This window comes from Ziziphus jujuba, chromosome 10 (assembly GCF_031755915.1).
Source record: "Ziziphus jujuba cultivar Dongzao chromosome 10, ASM3175591v1".
Taxonomy (NCBI): Eukaryota; Viridiplantae; Streptophyta; class Magnoliopsida; order Rosales; family Rhamnaceae; genus Ziziphus; species Ziziphus jujuba.
This window is the reverse complement of record NC_083388.1, coordinates 9,277,243-9,291,119: the sequence shown is the minus strand read 5'-3', so window position 1 is coordinate 9,291,119 and position 13,877 is coordinate 9,277,243. Positions and strand designations below refer to the sequence as shown.

Sequence of the window (13,877 nt, the reverse complement as noted above, 5' to 3'; positions counted from 1 at the left end):
AGATTTTTGTGAGAAAATAACAAAGTATAATAATCTACAAATCAATTGTGAAAAATATGCATACTCCAGCTCACCTATATGTAACAATATCTTTGCTAACTCAAAGCAGATAATTTTGTTATATCTAGAATCCATTTTAGGAATTCACAAGCGTTATCTATGTAGGTGTTTGTGTTTGCTTTTCAATGAAGCTGAATAAACCCTTAAAAATAAGTACATACTAGAGTCTCTAGAGCCTGTACCTTACTAACTCCCATTTGATATTTGCAGCTGTTTCTCTCTCAATTTCTCTCACTTTCCAAATAAAAGAAAATTAGATTTTTATCAAGTAAGGTTGGTTTAATGATAAGCTCCTTATACCAACATTATAAGATCATAAATTCGAAATATACCTCTACCTTTTAGAGTAGAAATTATTGTAACCTAACCAAAAAAAAAAAAAAAAAAAAAAAAGTTAGAACTTCGATAGAAAATGGCAAAGCGTAATGATCTAGAAGTTAATCAACTAATGGAAAATCTGCATACTGTAGCTTACCTATATGTTGTGATATCTTTGTTAACTCAAAGCTGATAGCTTTGTTTTATCTGGAATCCACTTAAACAATTCACAAATGTTATCTATATTACTGCTTTTGGTTGATTATCAATGGACCTGAACAAACCCACAAAAATAACTTTATCTACTAGAGTGTCCTAAGTATGTCCCTTATTGATCCACATTTGAGAATTGCATCAGTTTCTCTGTATTTCCCTTACTTTCTCAGTAGCAGAAAGTTAGATCTTTGTGAGAAATAACAAAATATGCAACAATATTTCAAAGCTGGTAGTTTTGTTATATCTGGAATAACTATGAAGAATCTGCGTATTTTAACTCACCATAGGCAATGATATCTCAAAGATAGTAGTTATGTTATATCTGGAATCCATTTCAAGAACTCAAAAACGAAATCTATCTTAACGCTTTTGTTTGATTATTAATGAACTTGAACAAACCCACAAAAATAAATACGTACTAGAGTCTCCAAAGTATGTCCCTTACCAACCCCTTTGCATCAATTTCTCTGTATTTCACTCGCTTTTCCGCTTAAAAAAAAAGTTAGATCTTTATAAAAAAATGATAAAGTATAATAATCTAGAAATCAAGTATGAAAAATATGCATATTGCAACTCACCATATACTACAATATCTCAACCAAATGAAAACTAGCAGTTTTGTTTAATCTAGAATTTTTATTTATTTATTTATTTAATTATTATTATTACTATTATCATTATAATTTTTGTGTTGGGCAACAATTAGTTTTGTTACATCCAGAATTATTTTTTCTTTTTTTCTTTTTATTCTAAAGAAAGGATAAGTAGTTTCCACCAGCAGAAGCTGATCATGAAAATATATAGCATGTTAACTATACCTTTGGATCCACTAGTTTAATTTCAAATTCAATCAAGGATTTTCCATTTTCGAACATTTTTGAATTGAGTATCTCAATATAGATTCTGCATTTTCAATTTTATTTTTTTTTTAAATTAAGAACTTTTGATTTTAGCTTTGCTTCAATGAGTTAAAAAAATAATGAAATTTTTTTTTGTCAAATATATATCTTTATTATAAATCCAAAAAAGTGTTAAATTAAAAAAGTTAAAACATGAGATTAAAAAATCTATTTTATAATGATTAACTATGCAATATCTACATTATTAAAAAAAACACACCCATAATAGTTGAATATCTCAATTGATAAAGAATGGAAAATACAGGGTTTATATTGAGATTAAAATTAAAATTGAGGTACTCAATTAACGAAAAGACAAAAAAAATTGAGGAGTTTTTTTATCATAAAAATTTCAGTTTAAAAATTGAAAACTTAAGTTGAAAATGGGGCAAACTAAAGAGCCCAAAACTATAGTTAACCAAAATAATATCAGGTTTGTCATTTATGTGCTTCTCTAAGTACATAAATATTCTCAAGGTTTACATTTTGGCTCTTTTATATTTTATTGGTGAAATTGTTGTAAATCGCCAATAAATGTTGATGTTGGCTTTCAAAAGAAGCAAATCCGACGATTTTAAGTCGTTTTCAATAATATTTTTGGAGAAATATCGCTATTAAAGGTGGTTATCGTTCTCTTAACCACCATGGATGCAGCTTAGCTTATGACCATATCTTAATTTCCAAAACTCATCTCAATTGAATTATGTCCTCTTGTAGGCTTAGCTTATGAACATATCTTTCCTGAAAAATACAGATATCTCAAGGAAAAGTGGAAAACTCAAACCCTTAATCCAACGGTTCTAAAATTTTGGACCCCACCTTCTTGAGCGTTATCTATGGAATGTGAAGCTTTGTTTTTGATTGTCAATGAAACCCAGCTCTGTAAAAACATATAACAATGATTTCTGACTCTCAGTCCCATGGACATTTTAGTATCAAGCAGGTGTTGCTTCCTATGCACAAACTTTTGTCAGCTGTTTGATTTCTTTGAAACCAGAACTCACTATTGCATGCTGATCGACCTACAATACAATAGATACGTACAAGGTGACCATATAGCTCTTATTATTAAAGGTATATTATATTGTATATTTTTTAAGTTTTTTTTTTAGTACAATTAGATATCTTTGTGTTTATATTTTTATAATTTTATGAAAACATCTGATTATAATTAAGAAAAATTTTATTATTAATTATTAAGAAAAATTTTAAAAAAGTGTAATGTAATGTATCTTATTATTAATTATTTTGAGTTATTTTCATATAACCTTTTGAATTAGCAGGAACTTACCATATATATTTTTCAGAAAAAAAAATACATATATAATTTTTCAGAAAAAAATATACATAAATATTTTATTTGATTGGTTTTTTGCATAGGTGAGAGAATTAAAAATCAATCCTCAAATGGGTATTTTTTTTTTTTTTTTATCAATCTAGCTAGTATTAAACATCAATGATTATTGTCAACTCAATTATCTCCGAAGGTACCTTTACATGAGGAAACTGGTAACAAGAAACCCCAATTCTATGTCTTTTTATTCCATGAGCTCAATTTTTTCAAAATTTAATGACTTTTCTATTTACACAACCAAATTAACATTACTTTTACATTTCATTTAAAGTTCCAGACATATTCCATATTTCTCTCTCTTTTTATTTATTTTATTTTTTTTATCAAAGACATATTAGATATTTCTATAATTGAACATTATTTTATTTTATTATTATTAAAAGAACTAGAGTGAATCCGTAGCAGTTTATACTAACCTTTGATTAATCCACGTTACAAACTCAGACAAATTGCTCTCTCCTACAAGCCCACCGGGCTCATGATACTGAGCTTTAATAGGCCCCCCAACCCGGTTGAAAAGTCCGCTTTGGAGATTGGATCCAAGTCTTCTTCTTCGTACATATCTGCGAACCGTCCACTACTAGAGCAAGAAGTAGAAACTGCTATTTTGGTCTGTGTTGTCGAATTAATCATCGGAAAATGGCTAGGAAATTCTTCGTCGGCGGAAATTGGAAATGCGTACTTCACTCATGCTTTATTTTTATTTTTATTTTTATTTTTCTTTTTCGTTTTGGTTTTTTTTTTTTTTTTTTTTTTGGTGTTTTAATCCAATATCGAGATCAAAGTTGAGCAATTCTTAACATGCGGCTTTCAGCTTTCAATATCCACTTTCTTCACTTTTGTATTTAATTTCCATTTTTCTCTTTTTCTTCTTTTAACTTTTTATTGTGTTTTTTCTTTCTTATTTTTCTGGGCAACAGCTTTTATAGGTTTAGCTTATGCTCTGCAATTGAATGATCAACAATTAAACGGTGTCTGATTGGTATTGAAATTTCACAAATTGGGATTTTCTCACTCTGTTAAGTGTTTGAATTAGAACATGGAACCGCTAATTTTGAACCCGATTACCCTTTTAAGCGAGCATTAAACGTATCATAGATTCATTGCTAAGCTATGCGCTTAGATTTATATATGCATTCCCCATTTCAGCTACGATTCGACATATCTTGACAATGTAAAGGATATGATTATCATGCTTTTTTCATAGTGTTGGGGAGAGAATTTTGTATTTTCCTGGAGATTGGTGCATATTAATCGAGAAGCCCAGTTGTGAATTTTGTGTAAATCATCAAATGAAGTAATGGGGCTTGGTTGGTTTGTGTTTAATATTGTTACAGAATGGGACAACGGACGAGGTGAAAAAGATTGTCACCTTTTTAAATAAGGCTGAAGTTCCATCGGAAGATATTGTGGGTAAGTTTGAGTGAACTAACTGTCAAATCTATCATTGGTTTGTTAACAAGTGGATTCTTTTTTTTCAATGTGTTCATCTTTTCAGTTTTCCCAGTTGTTTGTTTTACTTTATAATGTGCTGTAATGTTTTACTTTTATTTTTCCAGAGGTTGTTGTAAGCCCTCCATTTGTGTTTCTTCCTGTGGTGAAGAGTTTGTTGCGGTCGGATTTCCATGTTGCTGCTCAGAACTGTTGGGTTCGTAAGGGTGGTGCTTTTACCGGGGAGATTAGGTTTGTTTTAAGCTGTTTCATCCATTTCTGTATTAGCAGTTCCTTGTGGCATGCACCTTTTGTTTTTTGGTAATACGTGTCGCATGCTAAATTTAAAAGAACATGTCAATAAATAGTTATTTCATTTTATTTTTCGATCATGATATTCTATGTTTTGCCATGTGTTTAAAAGTTCTTTATATATGTTCACATGGTAAGCATTTCAAATTTGAGTATTTACATCTTTTGATTTTTATTTTTCTTTAATTGTTTAATTAACTTGGGCATGATTAATTTAATATGTTCTGATTTTAGCATTTTACTAGCTGTTAGCTTGTTTTCTTACTGATAGTAACTGAAATTCACATCTATATTTTCATATCGGTTGGCGAGCACTGTTCTGATTTCCTTTGCCTTCTGTCCTGAAACATAGCTCTTGTTGAAGCCTTTTCTTTGGTTAATTTCTGCATGCACATTACAGTTAGATTGCTTTGTTGCTGTGGTGTTGTTGTTATGTTACTTATGTGGAATTGATGTCTCTTCTGTGTAGTGCTGAGATGCTTGTCAATTTGAGCATTCCTTGGGTCATTCTTGGTCATTCTGAAAGAAGGCTTATTTTAAATGAGTCAAATGAGGTAGAAAAGTTTCCGCCAAAGTTGCATCTTCTCTTTTCATATGGTTGTTAACATGAAAAACAATTCTTCCTCTTTTTCTCTGTTTACTATTATGACTGATGCTAAATACAGTATTCACAATCTATACTTCCATGCTTTTTACGTGCAGTTTGTTTCGGATAAAGTTGCATATGCACTTTCTCAAGGCATAAAAGTTATTGCTTGTGTTGGGGAGACCCTGGAGCAGCGGGAATCTGGATCTACTCTGGCTGTTGTTGCTGCACAAACAAAAGCAATTGCTGGTATTTCTTCGCCATTGTTAGAGCTGGATTGTTGTTTTAGATGATTGGTATTTTAGTTGCTGTATTAGTTTGGTATAGAAGTTATTTCTTTTCCAACCTTCCTTTTTCCTTCAATGACATTCTTTTCACAGTTTTGTTTGGAATTTTTCCTACATTATATGATGGTTGAAAAATGGAAGATAATCATTTATTCTCTTGCAGAGAAGGTATCGAATTGGGCTAATATTGTTTTAGCCTATGAGCCAGTTTGGGCCATTGGAACTGGGAAGGTTGCAACCCCTGCTCAGGCTCAGGAAGTAAGTTTCAGTCAAACCTCGTTATATATTTACTGATTAGTTGACAAGGTTCCTCATGGTTGCAAGCATGCTGTGGCTTTGCTGTAGTTTTACTTTTGAAATATACTAACCATGCATATGGCATCCTTATGGCTTGAAAAGACCTTGTTTGGCCAACATTTGAATATGTTTAAACGTTGAAATGCGATGCCTTAGAAGTCATGCTAGTGGTGCATTTTTACATTTTGAGAAATTTATACGTGTCTCTTGTATACCTGATGCACTCCAAGTACTTTTATCATTAAAACATGTCAAGTGCTAACCAATATATGCTTATAAGATGGAGAATATGTTATCTTGACTTTTGGCAATAATTGTTCATGTCACTATCTTTGTCAAGTCCTCAATAATATATTGCCATTTTTGTTAATACTTGACTCTTCTTTTTTCTTTTCCTTTTATGGGTAAGAATATAAGTATACATATATATATATATAGATATATATTTTTATGTTGGACATCTAAAGGATAATAAATCTTGTTATTCTGCATGAAATATTTGCCACAAACAGATATTTTCCAGTGTGTAGAATCTGTGCTTGTTCTATGTCTAATCTCAGCCTTTCCTGTATGAGATTTGCTTTCAAAAGTTTGTTCCACTTTGCTCAAGCCATCTCAAAGAAAATAGTTGCTAATGATTGATCGGTCCAACAGATCTTATAAAATAACTGTAGTTTTATTGTCATTGCACTTATTGCCTTGGCATTGGCAAGTATTTCTAGAGTCAAATCCTTTCACTGTATTTTTTTATCAGGTCCATGCTGAATTGAGGAAATGGCTTCATGACAATGCTGGTGCTGAAGTTGCTGCATCAACCAGAATCATCTACGGAGGTACTTCTCTTATGTATTCATGTGCCACCACTGTTTAAATTTCTTTGCTTAAAGAAGAAGTAAAATAATGAGCTTGCACCCCCGAGAGAGAAGGGGGGGAAAAAAAAAAAAAAAAAAAAAAATCATCTGATTAGCTTGTCAAAGCAAGTGAACTTTCATTAATTCTCAAGTTATGATTACCTAGCATGTATTAATGTTCATTTAATTTTTTGTTTTTTTCTTTTTTCGTTTTTGTTCCTTTCTTTTCCCTTTTAATGGGGGATTTGCATAAAACAGATCTAAATAATCCTCATTCTATTTGCTGCATCTTGACATGTACCCATGGTTGTGATAAATGTATTTTTTGGAAATTTGTTTTCTATTGTAGGTTCTGTGAATGGAGCAAACTGCAAAGAATTGGCGGCTCAGCCAGATGTTGATGGATTTTTGGTCGGTGGAGCTTCTCTAAAGGTGTTTTTCTATTTCTGCAACTTGTATATTTTGGTTTCTCGTTCAACTATCATTTTCTGACTCTCTTATCCATATTTTTCTTTATTAGCCGGAGTTCGTCGACATTATAAAGTCTGCCACGGTGAAGAAGAATAACTGAAGATCAGTTTTAGTTATCGGTATAGGTGCATGTCTAGCATCGTCGTTGAGCGCTTTATAAGAAGCATAGAGTTTAATTTTGTTGTTCTGGTTTGTCCTTTAGAACAAAAATGTTGATATGCACGTGTAAGGTTTTACATGCAATAAGTCAGATGATTTCCATATTTTTCTTTGTTTTTGTTAGTTGATAACACTTGAAAGTGAATTAAGGATTTTTAACTACCCAGTTGTGTGAGCTTGAACCTGATTGACTCTTTCCACGGGTTGATTGCAACAAAGTGAAAGGTTACTTGATGCCATTACATGTACTTGGATTTAGGGTGGATAAGAAAATGGATATTTCTAAAACTTCTTGTCTTTCTTTCTTTTTATCATTTTGTTGGAGGATTCGAGCTTATGAGGTAGCATTGACGAACTTTGACACTCCTGAAAATTGGAAAATTTTGATCATTTGTATGAATCACCAATTGACGTGCCTGAAAATTGGAAAATTTTTCAAACCTAATCTATCTAAATTCCTATCTAATGTTAAAAAGAATTCGTTAAAAACTTTTTTTGCCTCTTTGTTTTTGTTCTATTAGTAGAGAACTCATAGGGTCATTAAGAGTATAGGCAACCACTCTGTTGGACATGAGCATGCAGGGATACACTATTCAACTTTTTTATTATTTATTATTTATTTTATTTTATTTATTATTTTAATTTGGGCTAAAACTTGTTTTTGATAATCAAGACACAGGCTACTTCTCGTTGGGCTTTCCGTTAACTTCGTTTACTTTCCCTGCATTCAGAGCCCACTTGTTTACTCGTACACCTTCTGAAGCGTATTTCCTGGACAATTTGTCCCAAAAAAAATAAATAAATAAAACCTTGTGCAAATTATTCAAATAATATAAATTTTTTAATCATTTTGACCTCCATGAAAGAAACGAAAAAATAAAATAAAATCTTTTTATACCACAATAAATATCTCGCTCCGCCCGTCGTACTGTGCACCTACTCATATGTGGGTGGATCCTACATTTGGGCCCACAAATGTATGTGATAAGTTTGACCATTGACGACCTTTTTATGCCAAAATGAATATCTATTTTTTATTTTATTATTTTTTTTTTTTAGGAAGAGGGGGAGAAAAAAAATCTATATTGTAGAAAAGTCTTTTAACATTTAAAGCATAGAAAGCAATTTTTTTTTGTAGTTAACTTGTTATTTACCAAAAATATAAAAACATAAATACATATACATATAAGAGGATATTACGATGTAGTTCATATATTCATATATGAATTCATATCAAAATTGTAATATTTTTTTAAAAAATTTATTGATTTTGCTATATATATATATATATATATATACACAATTTGGTAGGGGTCCGTCCGCCATATCCTTGCTTTTTATATATATATATATATATATATTTGGGATAAATATTTTAATATTGATTCTTCATAACATTTTTATCTTTATTTTATATTTTGTAAATAAACAAGATACATATTCTATATCATTTTGGCGGTTCTAAATGCGGATTACATAAATAGGACCCTTTTTCCAACTTCTAATATTATGCAGGATTTATTTAATAAGTTACTCTTCGAGAGACAGCAAAATAAATAAACAAATGGATAGTGAGGTTGACCTATGTGTACAAAGATTGGTGACGTTTACTCTTAAATTATTCGGTTTTGAAAAACTATTAAATAAGTGAGTGATTATCCTTTTGACCGATGACTCAATTTTCTGTGATTTATTTAATGGGGGGCATAAGGAATGCAAATTAAGCACTTTGTACTATACTAGTGCCACAACAAGATTATTACCCAAAAAAAAAAAAAGTGCCACAAAAAGATTCCTTTTTTCATGTATGATAGAAAAGATGACACTGCCAGGCATGCATGTTTTATGACATGAACATTTTTAAATTGGATTTTAATATATATATATATATATATATATCTTATTGGTAATTAATTTTATAAAATTATAATATGAGAAGAAAAGCATTTATAATTGGGAATAGAATATGGTAATCCATTACTCTTGGAAGATATAATATATTATCCTTTTCAAACTTAATATATTTGGTTAAAAGCATGTTGTAGGATTCTTATCGGTCTCTCTCTTTTTCTTTTTTTCTTTATTTTATTATTATTATTATTATTATTTTTTGGGGTAGTGTAGGACTCTTATTGGTGTTAGTATGCAGTGACCATGACCTGGAACACCCAAAATGGGGTAGATTAAATACATTTTTTTAAATACATCTATCATACAAACTATATAAATTAAATTTTGTCACATCTTTAATTATATGTGATAGTGTGATAGTTTTAAATTGTTAAAGCATACATGTAAACATAAATAGAAATTGTTACTTAATATTTGTTACCATAACCTTCACTTAAATTGAAGAGATCGATTAGACCATATGGGACTTTTTCAATTGTCTCATAATTCCATTAGAGAAAGACTCAACCCTAGTATTATGCATAGGATTTATTATTATTGTTATTGTTGTTGTTATTTGCAATTAAAAAGTGAAATATTTTTCAAAATTATTTTCCTAAAGCCCATAGCTACACGTGTCCAGAGAGTCCCAAGAAGAAGAACTTTTCAAAATTTCTTCAAGTTCCAGATAAGATTGATGTAAAGACATTGGGTTAATTGTGATTTATGAGCCAAAAACTTATCTTTCTTCTATAGTTTTTGCTAAGATAATGAATGATGGAACTCAAACTATATCATTATTTGATGAAAAAAATGGTTTTATTACCATTAAAAACACTCAATATGCATGAATGTAATTTGGATAAGGGATGTAAATAAGCCAGCTATGTTGAATATTACAATTTTTTAGCTCAGCTTGTATAGTTTTTGAAATGATCAAGCTTAAATTCCCTCATTCATTGCCCTAAACACCTTTAGCAAAAAAGTAGAAGAAAGTAGACCAAAAAAAAAAAAAAGGTTTTTTTTAAAGTTTTTCGCTCATAAATCACAATTAACCCATTAAAGCTCAGCTTGCATAGTTTTTAAAATGATCGGTTCAAACTCGGTCAAAATTTGAAAGTCATTATTCAAAATTGGCTCAGCTTGTTTGTGAAAAATCCGAACTGAATTTCGACTCGGCATGTTTTAAGATAAAAATTTTAAAAAAATTGAACATTTAGTTTTATTAATTTTTCATTATTAAATTACTAATAAATTTCATTTTTGTTAAATTTTATTTTATGAAATTAAATATTTATTATATTATTTATATATGATAAAATTTTACATTATTAAATTGATATTATAAATATTCTACATAATTAAATTAATACTATAATATATAAATATAAATTCAAATTCCTCATGAACTACTTAAGATTGGCTCACATATTATTTGAACTTCATTTTTTACTTAAAATTAGCTCACGTTTCATTACCTGATTTAGAACTGTTTAAGATTATTTACGGGCCTAAATTTGGGTGACCGTGTATAAAATTTCAGCAAACAATCGGAAATTTATTTATTTATTTATTTTTGCCTTTCGTAATAATTGAAAGAGTATTATTTATGGTCTATTATCCACCCATCATAAAGCAGTTCTGCTCCAATTGACTTCTTCATTTTCTCCAATTTGCCCTTTATTTGATTAACCCCATATAATTTACCCAAGCCCATTGCAAATTATAAACTTTGATGACTGGATTATTTCATATTTAGTTCTATTTAAAAATTCAATGGACACGTATATATTACCATTTCGTTTAGAAAAAAAAAATAAATAAATAAATAGCACGTGCAGAATATTTTAACTAATACGTGGCTAATGTACGGAAACCTCCCAGCCACCCTTCTATATGCCTCCACCTTTGACGAGTGTTTCAAACTCATAACATTATTATCTTATAATTTTTTAATTATTTTTGATAAGGACATTTTGATTAATTATATATATATATATATTTTAGTTCATTAAATAATTAATTAAATACTATTTTTTTGGTCAGGAATTAATTAATTAAATTAAATTGAGGCGGAGATTTTGCGGGATCTAATTAAATGGCTCAATTAAAATAATGTTTCCTAATTACTCTTCTAATTTATTTTGATTTTAGCCAAAAACTTTCTGGAAGCTGTCCACACAAATAGTAGAGCCTTGGCGGCACGATTCCCAGCATCTAGTCCACGGCTTTTCACGGCTCACCTAGTTGGCTTATCCAAGCCGCGCCGAGTTGAGCCTTTTGCAATTGGGGAGTTCATAGGTTATGCCACTTGGCCTGCATGCATGTGTGGCCCATTGGGCTGGCAGTGGGTCCCAAACGGCGAGACTTTTTATTCTTGGTTGGAAGTCAAAATGGATACAAAAGAGGATCGTTGATGTGGGTGACCACTGACCACTGATCAGAACGGATCACTGATCATTGTAGATAAGATCTTTTAGATTTTGCTGGTGTTTGTGAATAAATGATAGATGAGAAAAGTCATTAGAATTGGCGGTCGTAATTTGGTCGGCTGAGATAAAAATAAATACCTTTTTTATTATTTATTTTTTTTGACTAAAAATACGTAAAGCACACAGGAAGATTGTACGTCAGATGTACGTGAAAAAAGTGAAAATTTGGACTGATGCACGCGCGTCCACGCCCACGTCCACGTAAATTAATGCTTGTTTGTTTTTCGTTGGGTTTATTAATGTGTCACGGACTCACGGGATTTGTTTGGTTTTCCAGATTTGCATAATCCAGAAAAAGAAACCCCTTGGCTTTGCTTTTTTTATTTTATTTTATTTATTTCACACCTGATTTTTATGAGGGCTGGGAATTTCTTACTTTTCAAAGCTTTGTACGATGAGTGTGATGCAAAATCAATAAAAGCACCCACTTTTTTGTTTTTTGTTTTTTGTTTTTTTTTTTTAATAAATATAGAGGACCCATTCCCAAACAAGTCTCAAAAGATATAGTATAATATATATATATATATATTTCAATAAAGCACCGCCTACCAAAATATATATATACATATATATAGTGATTCATAAACTTTTACTGTGGTTGTGAATGGTTGATTATTTTTCCAAATAATAATTAGGCTTTCACCTATTGTTATAAAATTTAAATAGATAAATAAAAATAAAATATTGAAAACTATTTCAAATTACTTGTAAAATCAGACTCGTTTTGATAATTTTTTTTTTCCTTTTTAGCACTACATATAACTATTATAATCATTCATATATACATAATCCCTTAAATAAAATAGAAAAGGATAAATTATTAACTACTTAAAATAAAAAAGGATGGTCCTGTTGTTAAAAATGTGATATCTAGAAACAAAGAAAAACAGATATAAATTTTTTTCTCCTTATTTTTATTATTTTATTAAAGCAAATTTTTAAAGTTTATGCACATGAATATTTTCATCACATCCCTTTTAAGTAACACTTTCTTCTTTTTTCTTTTTCTTTTTCTTTTTTTTTTTTTGTCACATTATATATGGTGTCCTGGTTTTGTACTTTTTTCCAAGTAGGGTGATGCATAAATTTCAATCAACCAAAAAAAGAAAAAAGAAAAAAGAAAAAAAAAGGAATGAGTAATTAGAAAATGACATAATTGTGGGGGAGAAGAGAGAAGGAATTTATGTAACTTTAACAAAGATTAATACCCTTCATCATAAGACAAGCACACTTGTTTGGGTCCCATGCACAACTCACAACTAGGCATGCATCACAAGAGGAGAAATCAAGTAATATACAAGGAACCTAAAAAAAACCCAACTTGCAATTTTGTAGGACCCCCACTATTTTAATGAAACACTAGTTGCACACTTTCTTTGGCCTACTTGATGACTCCCTCATACTTTATATTAGTTGTCAAATAAATGCCTATTCTTCATATGTATTGATAGAAACAGAATTTCCACCAAAAAAAAAAAAAAAGAAAAAAAAATCTGCAAATTGGATTTTGTTTCTGTATTACACGTATGTATTGACTTTCTTGATTTTTTTTGTTTAGTATCCTATATTTCAGCATGCTACAAAAAGGCACATGAACAATTGTTTATTTTTTTTCTACTTGTGTATCTTATCAAATTTTGTTTTTTGGATTTTGTAATTGAAATGGTTGATATGATAAACATCTACAACAATATATATATATATATATATATATAGTGTCTAAATAAAGGATGTCTTTGGCTTTTCTTAGAAAACAATTTCTATACGATTTTATCGAATATAAAAAATAAATACTAGTTTGGAAAAATTAGAATAATCATAACAAAAAATGTTATGTTTATAAACATATTTAATTTACGAGCTTGCAAACATAATATATTAAATTTATTGTTTCTAAGAACTGAAAAAAAAAAAATTTTAAAACACATATTATATAAAAATATTTTCAAAGCAACGAGCAAGTTACATACATATTATATATATATATATATATATATTAGCCAAAAAAAAAAAAAAAAATTTGTTACAACGTTAGGCAGCTTGTAAAAGCGAAGCCAGCTGTAAGAAGAAAGAAAGCCGAGCCATCTTTGATGGTTGGAAAAATGAAATCGATCAGAAACCAACAGATCCAACGGCTGAGAAATGAGATTAGAGATGAAAGAGACAAGAAGAGGAAGCAAAAAAAAAAGAGTACCAAAAAAAAACAAAAACAAAAACAAAAAACGTAGAGATAAAGGGCGGGACCAGCCCGCCA

General features: G+C 29.8%; 1 protein-coding gene across 1 annotated transcript; it reads left to right on the top strand.

Annotated features, from left to right (window-relative positions):
- The first annotated feature begins 3,364 nt into the window (after positions 1-3,364).
- On the top strand, positions 3,365-7,480 carry LOC107410997 (triosephosphate isomerase, cytosolic). The gene is made up of 9 exons (XM_016018504.4): positions 3,365-3,525; positions 4,185-4,260; positions 4,407-4,530; positions 5,060-5,144; positions 5,293-5,425; positions 5,627-5,721; positions 6,515-6,593; positions 6,961-7,043; positions 7,132-7,480. Exons 1-9 carry the CDS (start codon positions 3,487-3,489, stop codon positions 7,180-7,182), a joined length of 765 nt encoding a protein of 254 aa, XP_015873990.2. The 5' UTR covers positions 3,365-3,486; the 3' UTR covers positions 7,183-7,480.
- Positions 7,481-13,877: the final 6,397 nt, after the last annotated feature.